The sequence below is a fragment of the Primulina eburnea genome, chromosome 9, assembly GCF_022965805.1.
Source record: "Primulina eburnea isolate SZY01 chromosome 9, ASM2296580v1, whole genome shotgun sequence".
In the NCBI taxonomy this organism is placed as follows: Eukaryota; Viridiplantae; Streptophyta; class Magnoliopsida; order Lamiales; family Gesneriaceae; genus Primulina; species Primulina eburnea.
Window position 1 is genome coordinate 2,411,867 of NC_133109.1, and position 27,553 is coordinate 2,439,419.

At 35.9% G+C, this 27,553-nt stretch overlaps 3 protein-coding genes and 1 pseudogene across 3 annotated transcripts; 2 read left to right on the forward strand and 2 right to left on the reverse strand.

Moving 5' to 3' along the window:
- Window positions 1-1,029: 1,029 nt before the first annotated feature.
- LOC140842118 (uncharacterized) lies at window positions 1,030-4,290 on the forward strand. Its single transcript, XM_073209931.1, has one exon. It carries the CDS (start codon window positions 1,030-1,032, stop codon window positions 4,246-4,248), a length of 3,219 nt encoding a protein of 1,072 aa, XP_073066032.1. The 3' UTR covers window positions 4,249-4,290.
- Window positions 4,291-12,144: 7,854 nt separating this feature from the next.
- LOC140841096 ((1S)-1,7-diacetoxy-luvungin A aldo-keto reductase-like) lies at window positions 12,145-14,267 on the forward strand. The gene is made up of 4 exons (XM_073208293.1): window positions 12,145-12,438; window positions 12,614-12,857; window positions 13,121-13,300; window positions 13,759-14,267. The coding sequence occupies exons 1-4, from the start codon at window positions 12,224-12,226 to the stop codon at window positions 13,984-13,986; spliced, it is 867 nt and encodes a 288-aa protein (XP_073064394.1). The 5' UTR covers window positions 12,145-12,223; the 3' UTR covers window positions 13,987-14,267.
- Window positions 14,268-14,488: 221 nt separating this feature from the next.
- Window positions 14,489-20,163, reverse strand: LOC140842119 (uncharacterized; annotated as a pseudogene).
- Window positions 20,164-22,541: 2,378 nt separating this feature from the next.
- LOC140841097 (uncharacterized) lies at window positions 22,542-26,987 on the reverse strand. The gene is made up of 2 exons (XM_073208294.1): window positions 24,073-26,987; window positions 22,542-22,971 (listed from the first exon to the last, which is right to left on the reverse strand). The coding sequence occupies exons 1-2, from the start codon at window positions 26,732-26,734 to the stop codon at window positions 22,559-22,561; spliced, it is 3,075 nt and encodes a 1,024-aa protein (XP_073064395.1). The 5' UTR covers window positions 26,735-26,987; the 3' UTR covers window positions 22,542-22,558.
- Between the last annotated feature and the right edge of the window lie 566 nt (window positions 26,988-27,553).

The following is a 27,553-nucleotide window of genomic DNA, read 5'->3' on the forward strand; positions in this document are numbered from 1 at the left end:
TGGCACGTCTCGGTTTCGGGGCGTGACATTTAAGTGGTATCAGAGCCGCCAGGTTCATAATCCGGCTGGGGATTTCGAAAGACAGAGTTTGACGAAGTTAGATTTTGGCAAAAACTTAGTCATTCATGTCCACCCCAATCTTAGATTTGAAAATTGTGACTTCCCATAGGAAACTCAAGAATTCGATTCCATTAATTATTCTGAATTGATCTCGACGTATAATCTTCAAACCATACGTCAATTCTCGAATTTTCCATCTTTGAACCCTTTCTGAATCAAATCTCGAATGAAATGAAAATGAAATTTATCGTTTGATGTTTATTCACGACCTTATCATCTTGTAAGCCTTTCCACTTGTTTTTATTTCAGGAAATGGCTTCAAATTCTTCTATGCCTCGCACTCGAACCACGGCTCGCATGAGTGTTATACCCGTCCCTGACAAGGATACCATCATTAAGGACCTCCGAGCATCTCTCGCACTAGAACAGAAAGACAATGGGAAATTGCTGGCAACTTTACATACTCTGCAAGTTGAAAAACATGAGCTAGAGGAACAAAAAACTCATCTCAATGCTCTCTTGGAGCAGAGCTCGTTTATAGCAGTCCAACGACATCAGCAAGATGCAGTGATCATTCAAGAACTTCAAGATTCGGTGCAACATCTGAATATGCATAATGAACACTTGCAAAATCAGGTGCAACAACTTCAGGATGCCCTTATCGACTTGGAACCTGAAATAGAACCAATAGAGGAGCCGATGGAAGACGAAGCAGTAGGAGATGGCGAGATTTTAGATGATTGAGGATTTAGTGTCACGACTAGTTGTAACAAGGATTTATAATCCATTTGCTTTCTCATGAATTTTCTCTCCTTTTGTGCTTCCTAAAACTTGGATTTGTATTGCTTCCTTTTTCGTTTGAATCAATAAAAAGTTTATTTGATTTTATCAGTGGTCAATTGCAGTTCATGATTAACTCATATATATGTTAGCAAACAAATATCTTAGAAACTTGTACACTTGTAGGATATGGACGGAAGACCGGTACAAAACAACCGCAACCCGCGCTACGGAAATCGCAACAACAATCGGAATAACGCCAACAATCAAGAGAATCTACCTCCACCACCACCACCAGGATTGGGCCTAAGTCAAGTTGACTTAATGGCCATAGCAACTATTGTGGCCACTACCATCCAAGGATTGGGTAACACAAACGCCAATGGCAATCCGCCACCGCCAGGACCTCCAGCACATGGGGTCAAGTACCACTACGAGTCTCTACGAAAGAATCGCACTCAGACATTCAAAGGAGACCCGGACCCCGAAGTTGCCCAAAGTTGGCTCAAAAATATCGAGACCCAACTCCGCTTACTCGAGATTCCCAACGAGTTCAAGGTGGATGTGGTAACACCATTTTTAGAGGTAAGTGCAGCCAAATTGTGGGAGACAGTCTCACCAGCTTTGACAGCGGATGGACCATTCACATGGCAACAGTTTCGAGAGGTATTCCTAAAACAGTATTACCCTGCTGAAGTGAGATTACAGAAGTTGAGCGAATTCAAAAATTTCGCTCAAAATTTAGATATGTCTGTGGTGGAGTATACTTCAAAGTTCAACTCCCTTGGAACCTATGCCCCCACGATTATGGCTGATGATACCTTAAAGATGCACCGGTTCAAGCGTGGTCTGAACAGTCGTATTCAGTCAGCATTAGCAGTTTACCAACCCACGAGTTTTGCTGACCTAATGGGCGCAGCAATACGAGCCGAGACAGACATCAAGCGCCGAGAGGATGAGAACAAGAATAAGCGACCTCCTTCGGGACAATCTTTTCAAGGGAAACAATCATTCAAAAGACCGAACCAGTCCAGTGGGACATTCAAGGGTGTTTCATCCAGTCCAACCTATCAAGAGGCCAAGATGTGTCCTATCTGCAATAACCGCCATTCTGGGGAATGCCGAAGGAAGACTGGTGCATGCTTCAATTGTGGGAAGTTGGGACATCGAATTGCTGATTGTCCTGAGCCTAAGAAAGGTGCATGGTCAAATACTGATACTACCCCCAGCAAGCCAAAGGAAAATAAGCCTAACGCTCGTGTGTTTGCAATGACTCAGAAAGAGGCAGATGACTCAAACGATATCCTGGCAGGTACCATTCTAATCAATGAAATGCCAGCTTATGTATTATTTGATTGTGGTGCCACTCATTCGTTTATATCAAAGAGGTTCACTAAGAAATTAAGGCTTATACCTGAAATACTTGTCGAACCCTTTAGAGTAGCAACTCCTACTAGTAAGACAATTGAAACACATAGGGTGCACAGAGATTGTGAGATCTGTATCAATGATCACCTATTTCAAGCTGAATTGATTCAACTAAACATGGTGGAGTTCGATGCCATTCTGGGAATGAATTGGCTATCAAAGAATCACGCAATTGTAGACTGCCGATTGAAGAACGTCAAACTAAGGGCTCCGAACCAAGAAGAAATCGTTTACTATGGCAAAGTCAAGAAACAGAAATCCTTACTATCTGCTTCCCAGACTTTGAAAGCCATGAAAAGTGGAGAAGAAGTTTACTTGGCTATGCTAAGCGAGGTAAAGGAAGGAACCACACTTGCACTAGGAGAGATTTCGGTAGTACAAGAATTTCTGGATGTCTTTCCTGAAGAACTCCCTGGCACAATCCCCGACCGCGAAGTGGAATTTGAGATTAATTTAGTACCCAATGCTACACCAATCTCAAAAGCACCGTATCGAATGGCTCCAGCAGAATTGAAAGAACTCAAGGAACAACTTCAAGAATTGTTAGATAAGAAGCAAATCCGACTGAGCACATCCCCATGGGGAGCTCCTGTCCTATTTGTGAAGAAAAAGGACGGAAGCATGAGATTGTGTATTGATTACAGGGAACTGAATAAGATCACAATCAAGAATAAGTACCCGCTTCCAAGGATAGATGACTTGTTTGACCAACTCAAAGGAGCTACAGTCTTTTCCAAGCTCGACTTAAGGTCAGGTTACCACCAACTAAAGGTCAAAACAAACGATATTCCAAAGACAGCCTTCAGAACAAGGTATGGACACTATGAGTTCATGGTAATGCCATTCGGATTAACAAATGCTCCAGCAGCTTTCATGGATCTCATGAACAGAGTGTTCAAACCATTTCTTGACAAGTTTGTTGTGGTATTCATCGATGATATTCTTGTATATTCATCAAGTGAGGAGGACCACAAAGAACATCTTCGTCTCACCCTCCAGAAGCTTAGAGAAAAGGAACTGTACGCCAAGTTCAAGAAATGCGAATTCTGGCTAAAGAGCGTCACATTTTTGGGACACATAATATCAGCAGCAGGAGTGTCTGTGGACCCTAAGAAGGTAGAAGCAATCATGGATTGGTCGAGACCAAAGAATGTGACAGAAATTCGAAGCTTCTTGGGATTAGCGGGCTATTATCGAAAATTTGTTGAAAGATTCTCTTCAATAGCCATACCCCTCACTAAAATCACGCAAAAGAACTCTAAGTTTCAATGGAATGAAGAATGTGAGCAAAGTTTCGAGACCTTGAAGAAGAAACTTGCCTCTACTCCGGTATTGGTATTGCCAACAGAAGGAAAAGACTTCACCATCTACAGTGATGCTTCAAAAAGAGGTTTAGGATGTGTGCTCATGCAAGATGGAAGGGTGATCGCCTACGCTTCAAGGCAACTGAAACCATATGAGCAAAACTATCCGACGCATGATCTCGAACTAGCTGCAGTGGTGTTCGCACTAAAAATATGGAGACATTATCTCTATGGAGCCAAGTGTGAGATTTTCACCGATCACCAAAGTCTCAAATATTTGTTCACGCAAAAAGAACTAAATATGCGGCAGAGACGATGGATTGAACTCCTGAAAGATTACGACTTGACGATAAGCTATCATCCGGGCAAGGCAAACAAGGTAGCTGATGCTTTGAGTCGGAAGAATATTAGCAAAGTAATCCTAGCATCACTTTCAGCACAACCATGCCTCCGGGAAACGATCAAGATAAGTCAAGATCGAGACCCCACTTTGGTGAAATTGAAACAACAAGCTAAAGAAGGAAAATCATCGGATCTCCAGACAGATGACAAAGGAGTTGTGTGGATGAAAGGGAGATTGTGTGTACCTGACATTCAAAATCTTCGACAGGAAGTAATGTCTGAAGCACACAAGTCAAAATTTTCAGTCCACCCTGGCAGTACCAAAATGTATTAAGATTTGAAGAAAAATTTCTGGTGGAGTGGAATGAAAAAGGACGTTGCAATGTTCGTCTCCAAGTGTCATGTGTGCCAACAAGTCAAGGCAGAACACCAGAGATCTGGTGGACTTCTTCAACCTTTGGAAATCCTGGAATAGAAGTGGGAACATATTTCTATGGACTTTGTAGTCGGTTTACCAAAGTCTAGACAAAACCATGATGGTATATGGGTAATCGTAGATAGACTCACAAAATCTGCGCATTTCTTACCTGTCTGCATGAACTATAATCTGGATAAACTGGCTACCTTATACATGAATAATATCGTACGGTTACACGGAGTTCCAGTCAGCATACTATCGGACAGAGATCCTAGGTTTGCATCCCATTTTTGGAAGAGCTTTCAAAAAGCTATGGGGACAAAAGTTACTCTCAGTACGGCATATCACCCTCAAACGGACGGCCAAACTGAGAGGACAATACAAACTCTTGAGGACATGTTGAGAGCATGTGCTCTAGACTTCAGAGGTAATTGGAGCGAAAATCTGTCCTTAATCGAGTTTGCATACAATAATAGTTATCACAGCAGTATTGGAATGGCACCGTATGAAGCTCTGTATGGACGAAAGTGTCGATCGCCACTATATTGGGATGAATTAGGGGAAAAAGCCATGGTTGGACCCGAACTGATCCAAGAAACAGTGGATAAAGTTGCTATGATCAAAGAGAGACTGAAAACTGCACAGGATCGACAGAAAAGTTGGGCTGACCTGAAAGGAAGACCCGTGGAATTTGAAGTGGGCGAAAAAGCCTATGTGAAAGTGTCACCCATGAAGGGTGTGATGCGGTTCAATAAAACTGGGAAATTGAATCCTAGATACGTCGGACATTTTGAAATTCTAGAAAAAGTGGGAACACTTGCTTATAGAATAGCACTTCCACCTGATATGTCAAGAATCCACAATGTTTTCCACGTTTCACAGCTAAGGAAATATATTTCCGATCCAAGTCATATTCTTGAGGCTGGACCACTTCTGGTTGGGGGCAACCTAAACGAAGAACTAAAATACGAGGAAGTTCCAATCCGAATTGTGGATAACAAAGATCAAGTGCTGAGGCGACGGACTATTCCATATGTCAAAGTACAATGGTCCAATCACAGCGAAAAAGAAGCTACTTGGGAGTTGGAAGAAAAGATGAGAGAACAATATCCTTATCTATTTGAAGATCGGGTATAGCCAAGTTTCGAGGACGAAACTTCTCATAAGGTGGGAAGGATGTGAGGACCCAAGAAATAGTTACACAACCCAAGCCTTAAGCCACATTCAAGCCATGAATTCAAGGATGGATTTGAAGAGCCATAACAACATGACATTCAAGCCATGAATTCAATGAGGAATTTGAAGAGCCATAACAACATGTTAATGGTGTTTAAGGCCATCAAGAAGGCCATAAACATGGATGTAATGACCTTCAATGAGAGCCTTTTCACCTCCCTTCCTTGAGCCTATAAATAGTGGCCAAAGAGTAGGAGAAATCACACCAAAACAACATCAAAGTTCTCTCCAAAAGTTGCAATTTTCGAGTATCAAATATTCTGCACAATTTCAGAAGGTTTTGCTCATAGTTTTACACGTCTAAATCCGATCTCCACCGTTCAAAATATACCTACACATGTTTAGAGCAACATATCCAAAATTCAGACCGATCCAACGGATCAATTAGGCGCAATCATTTTTGTAAAGTGACTGGTCGGTGTCAAACTACAACTTGTTATTCCAAGATTTTGGCACAATCTTTCACGTAAGTGGCCTTTTGCTATACTTTTACGTACACTTGCATTTCATAAGTGTACTACTTGATATATATATCGACATACTTGTTCTTCGTAAGTATGTCCACATTTACTCAAAAATAAATTAAGTATGTTTCTTGAAATTCGATCGGCATGATATATTCGTTCCTATTTGTTATGAAAATCCTTGAACAATTTGTTGGTTGGTATTAGTTATAATATTTAAAAGCATGTTTGAAATATTTGAAATGCACTGTAATGATTCGAATTAGAAATGACAAGGAAATTCCGATATTTGTTATGTTTTGTTTAAGGCCCTGATGCGGTGGGATATAATAACCGTTCTTTTGGCCTCGCCCCTTAGAGGAGTAACATATAGGGGACTGATCAGTAAACCATGAAAATGAGATGATTTTCAGTGCTATGTTTGTACTTTGTTTATATTCGACTCAACATGCTTACTATTGAAATTATGATTTCATTGAAATTATGATAATATATTCGTATAATTATCACCTTGATATTCGTTATGCCCGATCGGCCCCCATTTACTGAGTATTTCCCAAGTACTCACCCCTTACGTTCCCACCCCAGATAAGAACGAGGAACAAATCGAAGATAAGGAACAAGAATACTTTTGGGGATGGTGATCCGATTCAAGACCAGTCTCGTTATTCTATCTTTTAGTTAATTTCTCGTATTTTACGCTTCCGCATTTCGTTTCAGTCGCATTGTAAAGACGATTATTGATTTATATAATAAACTGGCTTTTGGTTATTTGATTTACTACATGGCTTGTTGTTATACGATTTTAATTGTTGAACAACGCCGATGGCACGTCTCGGTTTCGAGGCGTGACAAATTTGGTCTCATCTTTGTAAATGGACGGGACTTGATTGGACTAAGATATTGATGTACGACGGTTTTTGGAACAAAGCGACGGTTTTTAAAAAACAGTCGCTAATAGCGACTGTTTGAATTAAAACCGTCGCCGATCAATCGGCGACGGTTTTCGTAAAACCGTCGTAAATATTAGCGACGGTTTCTGAAAAACCGTCGCTAAAAAAAAAGTGGGCTGGGCTACAGCCCAGTACAGTCCTAGTGTACATCCGTCTCTGATTGCAGCCTTTACACCTTTAGGATTAACGAGAATTTTTCTCTTTCTCTACTTAAATAAACGAGGAAAAAAACAATGTAAAACATGAAGTTCGCCAATCATAAGAATTCTTTCATAAACCCAAGCCTATACAATTACAATAATTAGCATTTACTAACTCAACAGATAATATATATAAGCTTGAAAAAAAATAGAAAATACCATCAATAATACTATGCGACCTCCCATATACTTTTTATCTTTTTTTTTCACTTTAGAGAATCTAAGATGATATTCAATTTCATCATGCAAAAACCTAAAAGCCGCATATCCCCAGTATACCCAAAAAATGTTTCCAAATTGTCCAAGTATGGAATAATAAGCTTTGGTGTGCCAAAATTATTAATAAAAAAAATAGCACAATTAAAAAGCAGTAAAATAAAAATAAAAAAGATCATTAATTTCAATCTCATTCTCTGCCAACTCAAATAGCTTTTCTATGATGACATGTCTAGTAACACAATTCACTCTCGTGAAGTTATAACCCAAGTTTAAATCGGTGTTAATCGTTTAATCAACGCTAGGCAAACCTATAACGATCGAGAAATTCGTAGAAGTGAATGACACCATGATATTTCTTTCAAAACAAAAGTTGCACGTCTCTACTTCAAAATGTTTAAGCATTGCATGGACTATTGAGTTGCTTATAGAAAATTTTTGGATCTTCAACCGAGGCACAAGAGGTGAAGCCTCTATCAACTTTAATTGTAATTCACACAATTTGAGAATTAATTGCTCTATTACCGATAAAAAAAAAAAAAAATTATGTTAGAAATCACCTTGAGTAATCTTCTATTTCAATTAGTCCAACATCTCCATCATTGGCTTGTGTGTTTTTTGTTGTAGTACTTTTCATTTCTAATCCACAAAAACAATAATTACCAATGATTTTAACATAAATCCACACAAAATTAGCAATACATGGTAAAATATTTCGCAACTTAGGAAGAAGGAGTAACGTAAAAGAAATTCAATCTTCGAACATCCATAAAATTACTTTTGTCAATTTTATTGGTTTTGCACTTCAGTTTACCTAGTTAACTAATTTTCTTACTTAACTATTTTGTGTGTTCAATCTATCAGAAAACCTCTTTTCATACAGAATCAACATGCTAGCCCATTGATGTTGACATGACAAGAATACAATTCATGTATGGCTCATCCAACTGAATTAAAAGCCAAAAATTGTTGTGATTGTTTATTCAACCTCTTTTTCTAACCAATTATCCGATCCTAACATCATGTTAGTCAAGTAAATTATTCTAGGCAAGCTCCGTGCTACACAGACTCTCCTGAAAAGGAGTTTGCAGGGGAAATCGAGCATTCACCTACTCCACCAACTCGAATATCATTTAGGGTAATTTCTTATAATCTTGTTTTTTCTTGAAGATACCATAAATGTAAACTAACATTAATGTAATTTACCAGTTGTTTCAAAATCTTAAATTTGTAAATTATTCCGATGTAATTTACCGATTGTTTCAAAATCTTAAATTTGCTGTCAGAAATCAAAATCCGTGTATTCGATTTTCTTGAAACACCAAATTGATTGTTAATACGGTCTGTTTGTGGCCGATAGAAGAACGTGGCATAATCTTTAAACCACATGTTGAAATCCCAACATGCATTGGACCTCAAGTTCCTAAATCCATATCTTTCTAATTATATATTTTATAATCATCATCATTTTTATTGGATAAAATTTGGTCAACTGCATTGTTTTGTAAGAAAAATTCTATTTTTTGTCCTATATATTTACACATTTGTCATCATTTATATTATAAAATTTCAATCTTTCAAATTTTGACATTCTTCAACGAAAATACTGATGTCGAAGAAATTGACTAAAATTGTAGGACATAAAAAACTAAAATCCCGAATAACTAATTCTACTGGAATAAAAATACAATTTTACCAGTTTTTTCTTAAGCTTGTTAAATTCGCAAGTATTTGCAATTTTTTCAAAAACAATATATATTATAATTATAATCTTCGATCGTATATTATTAAATTTAGATGCATGCATATGAAGAGGTGCATTGGGATTTCGTATATTGTTTTGTTGCTTCACTATCTATTTCTACCTTTCAAATTTATTAATTTAAAAATACACTATTTTTTTATATCAAAAATCAAAATTGTTGACAAAATTATAACACAAAAACTCTTGTGACATAGTCCTACAGATCAATTTCGTGGCTCAAATCTCTTATTTGGATCATCCATAAAAAATATTATTTTTTGTGCTAAGAGTATTACTTTTTATTTTAAATATCGGTAATATTGACCCGTCTCACAGATAAAGATTCGTGAAACCGTCTCACAAGAAACTTACTCAAATTATAAATAGATCAAATACGGTAAAAAAATATAAAATATAGTAATTACATATATATATATATATATATATATATATATATATATATAAATAGATCAAATACGGTAAAAAAAAAATATAAAATATAGTAATTACATATATATATATATATAATTAATTTTTTTTAATATAAGACGTGCAAATTTTGGATATTTGACAACAACATAAACAAGAACCAACTATTATTAGATAATCATTTTTTAGTACTGAAAATGATAAAATTTGGTCGGTGGTTAATGTAAGTTAAGAACAGTACTCAAATCTTATAACCACGTCTTAAAATCTATTTAGGGATGCGCAGAACTTCTGAGATGTAAGCGGACAGGTGCTTCGATCTTATTTAAATTTGTTTTGACTTTTGAAGCAATTAAAAATTTTAAAATTATTTACTGCAGACCAATTTTTATGTCAGTTTTCAGAGTGACTGAGGAAAATTTCAAGTGATTATATTCTTATTAGCTTACACATCGAATCAAATGTTTTTTCCTAGTGTTTATGCATTATAGAAGATTAGGGTTAGTTTGATTATATATATATATATATATATATATATATATATATATATATATCTCGGAAAAAGATTTTTATCTTATGATTAGTCGGACAAAACTTGGACATTCTAGTCATAAAAAAAAGATGGTATATATAGATCAAGAAATTTTATATACTCATATAACATTGTATTCACTGTATTTTACGATCGACAGAAGGTAAAAACAAAATGAGATGAAAGTTAGTCTGAAAGTTTACTCAGTATGTATCGACTGTACGTGTGTGTATAATATAATTGTTATTAGTAGTTGACTATGAAGTATATATAATATGGATTATGTTGATTTGGAACGTGATAGATAGTCCCCTAGAGCTTGACTAAATCCTCCAAGAATCACTTTTGATCGTGAATATTTTCAGCTAAGTACATTTGACTTTAAAATGGGAGGCTTAATATATATATATATATATATATATATATATATATATATGAGTGTGTGTATAATTAAGTCAACCTTTTGACTTTCTAATTATTCTTTTTATTTTTTGGTCAAACTCATACCCAAACGCCACCTGGCCGCCGGGCATCTGCGGAGAAGACGGCGGCGATTGACTTTCAATAAACAAGTACTTTAGAAAAAGTCTGATCAAAAACTCTATTTATTTTTATTACAAAGAAAAAAGTCAATGCGTATAAATAGGGAAGAATATAAAGTCAACAGGCAACAGCCCACCCTCCCAAAATGAATTAAGCTAATTAATTAATATAGTGATCCTTGTGATGGAGGATTAATTGATTCAATCCTGTCAAATTAATTAATATTTTGAATTTTATGTAGCAAATTGATTTGACTTGATTAAGAGTCATGCTACAGTTACAACGAGATTTGTATAACAATTTTTACAACACAAAAAATTCGATTCAAAAATTCCATATATCAAAATTTTATGAGATAATTAGAAGATCTTACAATATAATTGTTGTAAAAATCAATGTAAATTTTTGTATACATTTAACATTATTCTTTAAAAATATAATAAAATGCAACATTGTACCGATTATAATTGGAATTTGTTAGGTTTGGGTATCACACATGAAAAATCGCCATCAAATTTGGAATTTTGGTGTCGGATGAGATACGAGCTATTGGCTGAAAATTTTAATTCTCAAAACATATTGGATTGAAGATATAAAAAAAAAATTCTGAAAAATTGATTGTAAAAGATTAATGTTCTGTTTGTTGATGATTTTTTCATGTCAAGTTTGTAAAGAAACTGAACTGATCAAAAATGAATTTTCAGCAGTGTGTTCAAGAGGGGAAAAAAATTAATTCTAGTTATCTTTTAATAATAATTTGATATTAATGTATTTTGTTAAAAATATATTAAAACTTAAAAAAATAAAAACAAAACTCAGGTTTTCAACTTGTAAAGAGAAGATCTGCAACAAAATTATAATATTTAAATTAAAGAATATTTTTTTGAAGTGTTGTGTACTTTAAGATACTGTTTTTAGAATGGGGGAATCTCTCAAGACATGGAAGATCCCCTCATTTCTCTATTATAATATTTTCAAGTAAATACTTCAAAGATAACAATCTACTTTATTATATTAAATGGGTATTTTTCCCTCTAGAATTGAAGTATAAATAAGCCAATCCAAATATGGAGTTTTCCATGCAAATTGTGAATACAAATAGAGAGATAATTTGTGGATTTAAAAGAAGAATGAGAGACAATTATCAGGTACTGAATAATGGAATGGCCATACCAACAATTGGTATGGGGACTTACTCCCCTGAAAATGATAGAAGAACCACTGAAAATGCTGTCAAAATGGCCATCAAGGTATGAATATATGATAACTACTTTTCCACGAAATCTTTTTTCAGAAAATATTTTCTCTAAAGTTTGTCTTTTTTCCAAGGTTTTCAAGAAAATGACATGCATGTGTAAGTGTGAGGGTGAGAAAGAACAATCGGCTCATCTCTTGAATGGAAAAAATTAAAGAATTTAGTGCGTAGTTTGTGTAGAACCAAGTATATACGTTTCGCCTCCGTCTTGAAAATCTATGTAGCCGTGCTTTATGTGAGCCTTTGGTCGAGTGATAATGGAAAAGAATACATTCAAATATAGTCATGTTTCTATTATATATCTCTACATGCAAGTGGCATGTTGAACATGAGCTCAACCAAGATTTGTATCTTACAGATGGGATACTGCCATTTCGACACTGCTCAAATATACGGCTCCGAACCCGCCTTGGGAAATGCCTTGAACAAAGCAATCTCCAATGGTCTCGTTGAAAGAGAGGACCTTTTTGTCACATCTAAACTATGGGGAAGTAACCACCATGACCCTGTTTCAGCCCTTGACCAAACTTTAAAGTAAGTGCTTATTACAAACTCTTCAAAAGTACAATTTAATGAGGCCTAACTCAGAAAATCCTCGCGAAGATCACAACTCAATATATATATATATATACACACACTTTGAAATAAAATTTGCATCACCAGAAAGTTTACTAGGTCTTGATTTTGAAAGTATCCATGTCATCTGCAGCAATCTTGGGATGGAATATGTAGATATGTTCTTGGTGCATTGGCCTGTGAGATTGAAGCCATGGGTTTTTAACCCTTTGCCAAATGAAGAAGATTTCGAGCAACTAGACCTTGAGACAACATGGGAAGGAATGGAAAGATGTCTGGAATTGGGTTTGTGCAGAGGAATTGGTGTAAGCAATTTCTCTTGCACGAAGATTGAGAGGCTCTTGGATTATGCATCTATCATTCCTGCTGTCAATCAGGTATCTTTATGTGTCCATCTCTATAGTTACTTTTTTAGAAACAAACACATCATCTAAACATCGAATGCAAGCACGATAAAACATATTTATCCATTGGATCAAAAGACAGACAATGATGTACAAACGGTACTTTAAAAAGGGAATTACTGAACATGGATAGTGTAATAAGGCTTTTCTACAAGTGATCAACTAGGAAAAGATTCAAAAGACGGTTAGAGGAAAAGTTAATGGTGAGGAAATCTGATAAAGTTGATTTGATACAGGTGGAAATGCATCCTATGTGGAGGCAAAATAAACTGAGGGCATTTTGCAAGGATTACAATATTCATGTAAGTGCATATTCAGCCCTTGGTGGACCAGGCAATTATTGGGGTTCAACAGCAGTGGTTCAAAATCCCATTATTCAATCCATTGCTCTTAAACACAATGCGACCCCAGCTCAGGTGAGCCTTGAATTGGCAAAGTGCTTGCTATACATTCACTCCATGATGTATGTAAAACCTACAAAAAGAATGCACCGGCCTATACAAGAATGATTCCTATCTCCCTAGCATGTCTTTTGCGATTTTCTCAAGCATCCATGTATGTTAAATAACTGAACAAATACAATTTGACTGACCTGGAAAACTCCCTAGTGTGCTTGTAGGGACCTAAAGCAACATGCAAAGCCAGTACAGGCGCATGAGAGGGATTTTTATGTACATCGAGTACAACAGTTTTTGTGTTTGTGTTGACAGTTAAAAGTGAATTTATGTAAATGTGGCATATACAATGTTATCCAACTTAGAAATACCCCTCATTAACTCTGCACTGACACATTCCTTCATGAAAAATAACAATGAAGTTGGATAAGGTACATCACTTCAGCCAAAGGTAACATGTTCTTTTTTATTTCTTGAAGGTTGCTCTAAGATGGGGATTGTCCAAGGGGGCAAGCGTAATCGTGAAGAGTTTCAACAAAGAAAGGTTGAAGGAGAATATAGGAGCCCTCAATGTCGAACTAGAAGACGATGATTTACTTGAAATTAAGCAGATAGAGCAATGGAAAATAATGAGGGGGGAATATTATGTCAATCGAACAACAAGCCCTTACAGGACCATCCAAGATTTATGGGATGGTGAAATTTGATCGTCTTACTAAAACCTTTGCTGTTCTCTTGCAGCAAATAAACGACTGCCCCTCACTATTAGCTCCTCACAATCTGAAAAATTCTTACGCAGATCATGTATTGCATCTTATGTTAGATCTACTGGTCTACATCACGCAGCATCGACTATTTTTATATAATCTTGTTGATTTGTCGAATTTGATCAAATTTAATACGTAAAGTTTTGAGTTATAAATGACAAAGCAGGCATAAAAACTTGAGAAACAATGTACAAACACCACATTTAAGACATCAAGAACTTTGATTTTTTACAACTCTGCGTATATGATTTACAATTACATAAATAGAACAACACGACAGCGACCAAGCTGCCAACGGCAAGATCCTTGTATAAACAGTGTACCAGAGGTTTATGCAATAAATATGTTTAATGGACAGCTTCAGAAGCGTGACAGCACACAAGTAGTACACCGTTATTCGTTACCGACTGTGGTGATGAACTGGGAGATTAAAATCGTCCGTGTTCAGTAGTTCAATTCAATCAAGCCATCAACATTAAAACCCAGACCTCAATCCTCCACCTAAACTTGTGTCATCAAGTTACAGCCGCCATGGAGCATAGCCACCATTTCCCTTTTGCTGATCCATTAACAGTATTGCAATGCTGGCAATTGTAGTGCTGAAAAACAGAAGTTACCAGCATAAAAATAAGAACCAAGCATTAATTTGTATTCCTGTCACTTCGGTCAAGTCAAAGCAGAAGGAAAAACCCTGATTGAAACATTCACATATTATATGAAATCATTTATTTCTAACTAGTCTAGAGCAAGCTTTCTTTTAAATGGTTTATGAACATAAGTGCCCGTTAAGAAGGATTTACCATAATAATAGAAAATCATTATTTTCCAACCCTTTCAATGTTTCTCAAAATTTATGGTTCCTCCTATTAAATGAAATTGACAGATACGAAAAGGGATGAAAGAGGCTTTGAGGAGTATTTTTAAAATTAAGCAATCAATGATTTTTACTAACGACAAAGCAAAACTTCATGTGGGGAAGAAAAGTTTGACGCCTAAATTGTCACTCAAAAGAAAGTGGAGCAGTAAAATTTAATTTTATCCCGATCAAATGTCTCACAAGTTCCATGCATAAAGTATGCACATTGATGTTTGTCCCCAAGACCATCCACCCCACTGACCTGGGTTACATGTTATACAGCTATACATTTTGTAACAGACATTAACAGGACAGATCCACTCGTGGAAACACTAATTTTTGCATATAATAAAGATAAGGCAAGGAAAAAAACCTCGAGTCGACTGACCTAATTTTCCATTGTCTGACCACGACTCCCACTGGGAGATGGTATACCTTGCTCGATACACTGATGTAAAAAGGGAAACATATTGATCAGAATGGTATGATTTACCATGCAAAGTAAATTATAGATATACATGTGAATAGAATTTGGGCTTCCACTCTTTTCAGGGTTGTTATTTTGGGACTTGAGTCGTACAATTGATTGGTATTGCATAAAAAACATAACGGTTTCCTATACAAGAGTCCTCTGCCCAGTTTTCATTTAATCTAAGTATAATATGATAGCAAACTACCATAGCAAATTAGCAATGGCGATGTTCTTCAAATATAGAGATATTCAATAACCTGAAGAAGATAATTATGTAGCCCATCCAGTGTTTGAGGGAAGGTTGTCGCTGATATGTTGACAACTGTTAAACCCTGCTCAAATTAAACACAGAGACCAATGCGGTTTGTCTAATAAAATAACTTGCTCAATCGAGACCATATTCTGGAATTCCATTTTACTTCTGCAAAACTTGTGATACATTTTTCTTTATGTTGTGGATAGGACATAGGAGTTGCAGTTGTACCATATTGTGGAAATTTTTTTTGCTTTTTCAAAATCTGTTTCGTTTTCTATATGGCTGAGCAGTTGCTTTCTGATTTATGGTTATCAGGATTAATGTGGGATAACAGAATAACTTGCCAACAATCAAGGGTTTATGGTACTAAGTTTGTCGAGCAAAAGGAGATTCAGGTAACCTTTTGAGCTTAAAAGGACTTGGGCTTTTCACTTTGCTCGTAAGGACAACACTTAAACGAGAAGCCACATTCAACAGACCTCGTGATCAAATTCAGCCATCTTTAGAATTATGGGGATAATTATGGGTTCAGCACCAGCCTAGTCTTTTTTATTAGGAAGAGCCTCAATTGCATCAGATGCTTTCACAGTTCCACCTGAAAGAAATAGATAAAATTTATATGCAAAATTCCAATCTGGTCAAGATTAAATTTTAAAAGAAGAAAAGTGATATTCAAGAGAGTCTAATTCAGTAATATTATACAGCAGAGCAGGAAATAATCAGAGTTTTCACCTTCATCATTGGGAGTGTTACCACTTATATCCACAGATTTTAGAGCACCTGAAACCATATCCATGGCAGACTCTGTTTCCCCTGAGCTACCGACCTGGGGACATGAATTTTTTTGCGTTGACGACCACATGGATCAGTATGATTATTCTGAGCTGGGATTCCATTTTTACTTTTTTCTGAACCTTTCTCTTTTCCTATTGCTGGAGACGCTGCTGGTGATTTATTTTCATCATCCATTACGTATATGCTAGGATCCAAATGTATTCCCTGCCACTGTCAGAAATAACTCAATATATCAGCATGAGCGCAAAAAATATATGTTCGATTCCACTGCATACACCACCTTTATTTCTTCTTTACCTAGTGATCCACACATAATGGCTGAACTCTTAACTATCATGATGTTGAGAATGGAATTAAAACATTCAACTACGAGCATATTCACATTTTCTTCTTTCTAGTAATTACTCTTGCTTTTTCACCATCTATATTGATTTCTATAAACACAACAATATTGATTCTACTGTCACTCTTATGATAGTTTCTACATCTTCTTTTTCCCTGAACAAAATCTTTCTCGAGTACCTTTCCCATTTCTTGCAGATATATGCTACTTATTCTAACAAATAATGAACAAAATTAAAGATCGAAGCAGAAATATGCCAAGACAATCAAAAATTTTCCCACCCAAAATTGCAGTTACTAAGGCTGCTCTTTGCTTCAGACTCTGCAGAGTGGGTTGTGGCCTGTTTACCCTCAATTCTGAATTTGTCAAAGTTCTTCCACCTCAGTAACTGTGCTTCTCTTTTGTTTGGTATACCTTAACAGATAGTTGGACCATAGAGCATCTGTATTACTTGTATTCTAGCACATTTATTTTCACGGGTTAATGCAATGGACCTTCGCTACTTCCTTTACCATGGAGTTCAACCAACACATCACGAACATAACCAAATAAATAAATCAAGATAGTAGCATCTTTTGAAGAATCAAACCTCAATTATGATTGGCTTTCCATCCTTCATTGCTTCCTTTAAATCACCAGCCAAACCTACAAGTAATACCAATTAATATACCTTTCATAATTCCTGTAATTCTAGAGAGCAATCTAAGAAAATCTACGCAGTACCTTTACGAAAAATCCGGCATTCTCTACAAAATTCAGTTATTAGTTCCTCAGATGAGCCAAAGTCTCGTGCCTATACAGGGGAAGACATTAATGGTGCACTGAGATAAATTTATAGACGAATCAGTGATTTAGTGTTACCCAGGATTGCACAAGATTTTTCAATAATTTAATAGTTGGTAGCACCATGAATAGAGAGATTCCTAATGAAAATAGATTTTGAAGGGCGAGAGGAAGCAAGCAACCACTATTTCTCCAATAGGATATGACAAATCAACATTCAAACAAGGTTCAACTGCTCAAGAAAAAAAATATACAAACTTACTCATCAAGGTCAGAATTATTGTTAATTAACGGATATTTGATGATTATGTATGTCATAAAATAGAGCATTGTAACACTCACAGTTTCAAAATGAAGTAACTTAGCCGCTTAAGTTGTAACAGCTCTTGTAAGTTTTTCATAAATATATGTAGTACCTTATCACAGAGAATGAGTCAACATTTATCCAAGGAAGACAAGTCAAAACACTAATCATAAAATCACTCAGGTGCGGATTTGAATATAAATTGTCAGATAGTGATGAAAAAAACCGTGCATTAAAACAGTCACCTACTCTGTTGCTGTCCGTAGTAACTCATACACCATGTCTGTCTGTGCCATTAAGAAATATTCTAAAATCAGTATGAGAACAGAAAAGTTTAAAAATGGAAGTGCTGAATCACTCTCCAAGAAAGATGCAAGCTTTATACAGAAGAGAAATCACCTGCAAAACATTTGGCAGGTTCAGTCTCTGGGCAAGCTGAGTAGCAATGGTAGACTATACAACGCATGCGGTACCACATACAAGGATAACCAGTGGCACTCTTTGATGGTGAATTCTAAGCATAAAGAAAATGAAGCGAGTAATAAAAAAGAAGTTTCAGAAGTTCATTTTCTCTAATCAATTCAGGAGAAAGTAACCCACGATCTTGAACCTTTCAAAATAGAATCAGAAGAGAGTCATATCACTAGATTGATAACAATCAGATAAACACTTGCCTTGTCATCATTTTATATCTGTTTATGTACTCTTGACCATAACCTCGACGCTCCATAAGCTGCAGGTAACAAAGAAAATAGGAAAATTTCTTCATCAAAGATAAACAAATGATAAAAAATGGAAATGTGAAACAGGCTTGCAGTGAAGCTATATAATTCCAAGTGGTACCACAGGGCACAGGCTAGATATTTCTATGCCTAAGGAGTATACTTTTTCAATTATTCATCATACAGAAGGTGGAACAATTATAAAAAAGGGCCCTTCTTTTTGCTCATAATATTTGCCAAAAATAAAATATAACCACCACATTTAAAAGCGTGATGTAAATAAATAAATAAATAAAGCACATATCGAAGGAGAAAATACTCAAGCAACATCGAGGAAATGGTTGTAGTTTGTCCTAATATAAATGTCTTTAATGCAACAAACTTTCATTCAATACAAAAAGCCAAAAAAAGAAACTGGAAAAACAATCAGAAAAGAAAAAACAGAGTACCTTAAATAAATTAGCTTCCAGGTCCGACTGTGATCAGCAAAATAAATGAAACAACATTAACCAGTAAACATTCCTCACAAACTGTAACCAAGAAGATCAAATAAAAAACAGCACGCACATACACGTCGAGAAGGCTGTTGTCTATAAGAAGTTTTTTCAGCTCGAGGGTAATCTTAACAGCCACGTGATTTGATATCTATAATCAGGAGTCAGGACAGAAAAAAAACACGGACAACCATCAACAAAACCAAGCGTAGAAGCAAAAAAAACCAATATCAAAATCCAGAACAGAAACGCAGAAAGCAGGAATTTGACAACGATATCATAGCTTAGCGACAGTCAACATTCTGCTGAGCAAAAATCCAGAGAGCACGTAATAGTAATCGGCATTATCACCCAACCACACCTTAACCTAAAAAAAACATCGATAAATAAAAACAATTAACTAAAAACACACAAACTCGGGAAATACACATTCGATTAAAACCCCAGACCTTCACAAAATCGTACTTCGAAGACGCTGCGAGTGGAGAATGGCAGAACTTCGGGCGGTTCTATATCTTTCCGATGCTCCAAATCTTCTCCTCCCACTTTCCGGTGATTCTCCCAGCTATTAGCACTCCTTTTCTTTCTTCATTTCAATTTCGGAGCTCAGTTAACGAATTCTCTGTAATCGGATTGCATGACGGAAATGTGACAGAATTTTTTGTTGCCCAATTTTTTTTTTTTTTTTTTTTTTTTTTTTTTTTTTTTTTTTTTTTGCATGAGGTGGAATCTCAACTACTCATATCGATGTCTATCCGTTCGTTACATCTGTTTATTACATTTTTGGCTTATATATATTTTATTTATTTATTATTTATAATTTTGATTATTAATATTATCTATAATTTTAGTTTTTTTAATGTGTTTTATAATTTTATCATTATGAATCTTATTTATGTATATTTTGTTTATGTTACGTCTATGTTTAGTTGTTTTTATTATATATTATATATAGTAAATAATATTCATGTGCTTGGATTGAATTGTAGGTAATTTGATCAAGAAAAGGAGATTTAAGAATTTAAAGTCAAGCTGTGCGAACTAGGACGGTCGAACTTGGCCGCCCTAGTGCTCATAAGCGGTGCGACCCATTAAAGAGAAAATATGTGATCGATTTATTTCCAATTTCTCGATGGACACCTACTTGGAAACCATAGTACACATTTTTGGGACATTTTTTTTCATAAATTTGGAGAGCTCTTATCAGCTAGGGAGAGCGGCCGTAAACTAGAGTCGAGGAAACTTGAAGAATTTGATATTTTCGCACTGTGTGTCTTTTGTTCTTCGTCTACTCTAGTATTTTTAGTTTAAAAACTTTATTTTACTTATTGTTTGAATATTTTATTATGACATTTATTAGTTAATTTTTTTATTTTTTGGGATTTAAGGGGATCGTATCTTGAACATTGTTTTATTTAATTTAACATCCGACTTTTGATTTATACTTTATTGTGTTATTATTTTTCTTACAATTATTGAAATCTAACTAACTTTGATAATATTTTATATTCTGAATGAAATTGAAAGAATAATTTGTAATATGAACTAGTAAAACAATAGAGTGTGTCTCATGTGAGACCGTCTCACGGATCTTAATCTGTGAGACGGGTCAACCCTACCCATATTCACAATAAAAAATAATACTCTTAGCATAAAAAGTAATATTTTTTCATGGATGACCCAAATAAGAGATCCGTCTCACGAATACGACCCGTGAGACCGTCTCACACAAGTTTTTGCCAAAACAATATGTGGATTTATAGTTTGCATAGATATATGAAAATTGAATACACGTGATAGTCAAAGTCTAAAATGTCGAAAGCTAGGGGATTCCAAGAATCTCGCATGCAACTTACCTTTGATAAATAGTTAAAAAAATTTAATTATTTCATCATGTCGAGTTAATTTAGCATATCTTGAGATTTAGGGAATCATGTCAAAAACCAAAGTTGAGTTTAATTATATGAATTAATAAGGGATATGCAAACTAAGATTCTCAATAAATACTTTTCAAATTGATTCTTAGCATTTATTTTAAATTAATTTGTTTCATTTACTCTTTAAATTATATTTTTCTTTGAAACTAGAATAAATCACGATTCAATTTATCACGTACATTACTAAATATTGATTTATGAAAATAACAATTATATGATATGATCTCTGTGAGACGATACACGTACTTCGTACATTATATTATAATTTGACTCGCGTACTTACGATTTATTCGAGAATAAAAGATTTAATTTTATTTGGGGATTTAAAGTGCAAGAAAAACTAGCCCAATTTTAAATAAGGGTGAGATAAGTCGGGACCCTTTCTGTAACCCTCTACCCAATTCTCATTCCGATAAGAATTGGAATTTTTCCTCCCGATCTCCTACCCGACGATATCGAGACCTGAATATTTGGGAACCCGAGTCGGGTAGTGATAAGATATCATGAAAGTTCAGAATCTCATAGGGAGATAATAAACAGATAAATATAGAGGTGATAACAACAATGTGTTCTTTTCACGAATTATAAATTTTGTGTGTGCATATTTTTTATTTAGATGACCATTTAATTTAAGCCTTAAAATCATCATATATGAATATATAGGCTACGACCTGATATTATTTTATTTAAAATTACAATCTTTCAAATTAATGTGTTAATAATATTATAATAATTTTTATAAATATACAGGAAAAATGACTAAAATATTAGGATCGGATTAGAATCTCGTCCGGATGATATTAGTATCCTGATCCTCTCCCAACTTGATCAGGAAGCGAAAAATCTTGGAAACTCAAGTTGAAAAATGTGGGTCAGGATCTTTTCGGGATGCGAATGGGACAGGGTTCGAGTTGGGTCTAGATTTTCGAGTTTTTATCCAGCCCTAGTTTTAAATAACTGTATTTTATCACAAAGATTTATAGAAAAACATCATAAAAGTGAGAGAAATGAATTAAACACGCGCTTTACATTACCAGATTGAGTATTAATTAAAGACAAAAACTTGTGTGACACGCTCTTACGGGTCGTATTTTGTGAGACAGATATCTATTTGGGTCATTCATGAAAAAATATTACATTTTATGCTACAAGTATTACTTTTTATTGTGAATATGGTTAGGGTTGATCCGTCTCACAGATATATATCCGTGAAACCGTCTCACAAGATACCTCCTCTTAATTTAAAAAACCAAGGTAAAAACAAGCTATTACATGCATATCACTGATAATTCATCTGCCACCAAGAACGTAGATAGGGCCAAATCAGTCAGTCAGCTTACATATTAAATGGTCGTAACAAATGACTTTAACTTACATAGTTATTATTAATTTTATGTAAAAAAAAATTATATATAAAAAATTAGGGTTCTGTGTTTATATATATAAAAAAAATTGGTATAGAAACAATCTTAAAGGAACATAATAAAAATATATAAAATAAAATCGAAGGAATTGAAAAAAAAAGTCTAAAACCCCAAAACTAAAATATATTAACATTGCACAACCGTTGGTTTTTGTGGATCGGGAAAATCCAACACGACATCACCACTAACACAAACCCCGCTCTCGGGCAGTTTCCGGTTAGGCTTGGCTTCATGCAACATCGATATAACATCCCTCATGCAGGGCCGGTCAGCAGGATTCTGGCTCGTGCATAGCAACGCAACCCTAAGGACTAGCATCATCTCCTCTCTCACCCAAGTGCACGACGACCCAGCCTTCTTGTCTAATACGTCGACTAAATTATCTTTGGTCTTGATTTTGGACTTCACCCAATCCACTACACTGTTTCCATCCCCAAACTGTGCGTCTACTGATCTTTTCCCCGTCAGGATTTCCATTAGTACCACCCCGTAACTGTATATGTCACTCTTCTCATCAACTTGTAACGTGTAAGCATATTCTGCCCAAAAAAAAAAGAGAGAGAGACTCGAAATCAAAGAAAATTCATAAATATTAATAAAACAACATAAAAAAAACGATTAATAAAAACAAATTGTATCTTTGTTTTGAAATCAAGTTGACAAAATTCATGGTGGCTCCTTAGTAATGGAATAAGAGTAGGTCTCTTGTGAGATGGTCTCACGAATCTTTATCTGTGAGACGGGTCAATCCTACCGATATTCACAATAAAAAGTAGTATTCTTAACATAAAAATCAATACTTTTTCATGGATGACCCAAATAAGATATCTGTCTCACAAAATACGACTCGTGAGACCGTCTCACACAATTTTTTGCTGTTGAATAAAGGTTAAAACAATAGAGATTACACGATTGGATTACAAAGTATATTTGAAATAACAAAACTATCATAAATACATTTTCGAATGATTTTACAAATTAAATGCAAAATAGTTTTATATTACCGAATACACTTTGTAACTCTCATTTAATTTTACATGTAACATTTCCTAAATTTAATAATGGACAACCCACTAAACATTAGGAAATCACGGCGACAAAGGGGAAAAGGTAATGCAATGCATGACGACTCTATATTACAAATGCATATGAAATCAAACATTTAAATTAGGATCAAAATTTGTATTATTTGAAAATTTTCGAGGGCGATTTTTCGAGGAGTCGATCGATTCAAATAAGCTTTTTTAAGAATTATAATTAACTTGTTGTGAACGTAAACTTGAATTTAAAAGTAGGAATATTTTCTTGGAGCCAAAAAGTATATATTTATTAATTTGAAAAGGGTGGATTTTGTTTTGTTGGTGCTAGGCTAGCTAGTTGAGGGGCAATCAAGAAATTGTTAAGCAAGATATGATTACTTAATTTGAAAAAAAAAAAAACAAAGCAACACAAACAAACCCCATTATCCTTATCAACCGAAAGGGACCCCAAATGCACCACATCAAGGTGGACTTTTGTGTGTATTTTTTAAAATTTAAAAATTGTAAAAATTTCCAATTTGAAAATAACTTTCACCCAAGGGTGGACTGTGCACGATTGAAACAAAATTAAGATTTAAAATTGTGAAATATGACCCTAACCTGGTGCAATGTAACCATATGATCCTGCAATGACCGACATCGATTCGTCGTTCTGAATCAACTTGGCCACACCGAAGTCGGCCACACGAGCCTCCATCTCGACATCCAAAAGTATGTTGCTTGGCTTCAAGTCACGGTGAACGATCACGGGATCGCAGTCGTGATGAAGATAGCATATCCCTTGTGCAACTCCTAATGCTATGTTATACCTCGTAACCCAATCCGCCGCGAAATTGTCGCACTTATCCTTCCCGTGTAACAAGTCGTCCAGGCTTCCGTTAGGCATGTACTCGTACAACAACATCGTACATTGATTGTTGGTACAACAACCTAATAGCCTTACAATATTGCGATGCCTTACATTTCCTAAGACATCGACCTCTGCTAACACTCCTCTCCTCCTCCTGATGGTATCCTTGTGCTTCCCCCATAGCTTCTTGACGGCTATGATCTCGCCACCTGGCATCTCGGCCTTGTAGACCGTCCCTGTGGATCCCATCCCGATGATATTATCCGTCATGTTTATGGACTGGAGCACATCATCGGCGGCGTAATTCAGCCGTTGGAAAGCGGTCAGCTTCCATGGCCCGACTTCCTGATCATCTAATTTTCGGCCATATTTGGCCTGAAAACACCTACTTCCGGCTATAAGTATAAACAAGCCAACACCAAATGCTGTGGCCATGATCCATACAATGGAGCCGGCAGTCTTCTTCGGCTCGTGGTGGATTTCCACCGCCCCAGCTTCGAGCCCATCCTCCCGGCAAGATTTCTTGAGAATTTCACCGCAGAGCCCTTCGTTTTCGGCGAATGATGATGGGTGAAGGGCTGAAAATAGTAATCCTGATGAGGGAACAGGACCTGTGAGCTGATTGTATGATACATTGAAGTTCTCCAATGTGCTGCAGTTGTTGAAATTAGAAGGAATCGACCCTGTCAGAAAATTATGGGACAAATCAACGGTTGTTATGTCCGGGAGTGCTGAAATCTCCCATGGAATGATTCCTGTCAGGGAATTTTGGCGTAAATTTAGTGTAACAAGCTTCTCACAGTGGCCAATATCCCATGGAATGCTGCCACTAAAATTATTTCCATCAAGCTCGATCTTGTAAAATCTCGAACATCCTATAAAATCAGGAATTTTTCCATTGAGACGAGCAGAGCTTGCCAACAAAACCAGTAAATTAGGTGCTTTCCATATGTTATCAGGAAGCTCTGAATTGAAAGAATTCGCTGATATGTTCAAGGACTCCATTCTTGCAGCATTGCCAAAATCTTTGGGGATTGGACCAGATAAGTCGTTATCGCTTAAATCGAAGTAAGTGAGGTTTGGCAGGGAGCCAAATCCGATTGGAATTGACCCGTTGAGCCTGTTGTTTTGAATCCTAACTCTGGATAAAGCCGTGCAATTTGCTAAAGATGGAGGTATTTCACCAATAAACTGGTTGTCAAACAGAATGAGCTTTGTCAGCAAGTTGCTTAAGCAAAGATTTAGTGGGATAGGACCAGACAGAAAATTTGAAGAGGCATCGAGTTGCTGTAACTTCCCATTTGAGCCGAGTGTTTGAGGTAACATCCCTGAAAAAGAATTGTTCCAGATATGCAAAACTTCCAAATTGGGAAGCTGGCCTATCCCTCCTGGAATTTCACCTGTCAGCTTATTCTCCATCAATGATAGCCTGTTTAGCTCTTTCAAATCTGAAAATCCTCTCGGGATTTCGCCTGTGAGGTTGTTATCTGATAAATCAAGAACCTGTAAGGATACTAATCCGGCCCAGCTCGCCGGAATTGATCCTGATAGATGATTCTTGTAAAGATATACAGATTCAAGATTTGTCAAGCTGCCTAATTCAGATGGAACATTGCCTGATAAATTGGCTGATGAGATATCAAGATAGACTAAATTTGACAGGCTTGAAAACTGTGCCGGTATCCCTCCAGAGTACGCATTATATCCCAATTCTACATGTCCAAGTTGATTCAAGAAACTCAATTCAGCTGGAATTGAACCTGTAAGCGAATTCCCGTGCAAATACAGAGACTTCAGATTCAATAATCTGCCATAAGCCGCCGGGATTTCACCTTCAAAGTAGCATCCGCCGAGGTTCAGGTACTCGAGATTCTTGAGGTATATCATTTCCTCCGGCAAAGGGCCGGTGAAATTATTACTATAAGCATCGAAATAAGTGAGAAACTTGAGTTTCGAAATTCCAGGAGGGAAACTTGATTTAAAGAAATTGTGATTGATATCCAGAGTCCTGAGATTCGGCAGTTCAAAAATGGAATCTTCAAAGGGTCCATCAAAGGAATTCCTACTCAAATTTAAATGACGCAAATGGGACAAATATCTGATGTCCGAAGGAATTATGCCCGAAAGAGTACGCCCCGACAGGTCCAAGGTTGTTACCTGGTCTGTCTTATGGTCACATTTGATTCCCGACCAGGAGCACCAAACGGGCAGTGAACCAGGCCTGGAAAACGCCGTCTGCGGATCCCAATCACGAAATGTGTTTAAAGGGTCCTTGAGCGATGATTTTATCGTAAGAAGAGAAAGGAGCTGAAGGGGCGGCGCCGCTGCGGCAACGACGGCGGAGGAGAAGAACACTGACACTGTAACAAGAATCAAGAAAAGCAAACCAAGGAATAGGGGGAAGTGGTTCATTTTTTGGAGGATTTTGCAATGGCGCTAATTGGTGAGAAAGAAATCGTGCGGAGTGAAGTAAATTTAAGGTGGGGAAGGGTAAGATTTTGATGGTTGAATTTACTTTTTTGATGTGCAAGATGGAGATGATTTCTCATGATGAATAGTTTCACTCCATGGGAGGTGTGTGTGTGTTCTTTGGCATGAAGGGGGAGAGAAATAGGAAAAGAAGAGGAAAATAGACACAACAAAAAACATAAAACTGTTCCTTCTTCTTCTATATTTCCCTTTGTTGCATTTATTTTTAGAGTGAGTCTCATGTGACACCGTCTCACGAATCATAATTCGTGAGACGGGTCAACCATACTCATATTCACAATAAAAAATAACACTCTTAGCTTAAAAAGTAATATTTTTTCATGACTGATCCAAATAAGAGATCCATCTCACAAATACGATCCGTGAGACCGTCTCACACAAGTTTTTACCTTGTTTCTAACCTCCACGCTAAAATGCTTTCAACAAACAGTATGGACCATCATATGTGGTTGTCCAATAACATAAAACTATCGAAATGCATCGCATGAACTGTTTTTATTTTACACAAAAAAAATTTATGAGATGATCTTATGAGTTAATTTTGTGATACTGATATCTTATTTAAGTCTTTCATGAAAAAATATTATTTTTTCATGCTAAAAATATTACTTATTATTGTAAATATGGACAGGGTTTTCCGTGAAACCGTCGAACTTATCACGATAACAAGTGTCAAAATCTATGATTGATAACATCGATATTATAAATTGTGAAGGAAAAATTAATAAAATTTGTTTCAGG

Coding starts and splice junctions, on each gene's coding strand:
- LOC140842118 (XM_073209931.1), top strand. CDS start 1,030: ATGGACGGAAGACCGGTACAAAACAACCGCAACCCGCGCTACGGAAAT.
- LOC140841096 (XM_073208293.1), top strand. CDS start 12,224: ATGTTGAACATGAGCTCAACCAAGATTTGTATCTTACAGATGGGATAC. Junction 12,439..12,613: donor GCCCTTGACCAAACTTTAAA/GTAAGTGCTTAT, acceptor TGTCATCTGCAG/CAATCTTGGGATGGAATATG. Junction 12,858..13,120: donor TCATTCCTGCTGTCAATCAG/GTATCTTTATGT, acceptor GATTTGATACAG/GTGGAAATGCATCCTATGTG.
- LOC140841097 (XM_073208294.1), bottom strand. CDS start 26,734: ATGAACCACTTCCCCCTATTCCTTGGTTTGCTTTTCTTGATTCTTGTT. Junction 22,972..24,072: donor ATATGGTTACATTGCACCAG/GTTAGGGTCATA, acceptor TTTTTTGGGCAG/AATATGCTTACACGTTACAA.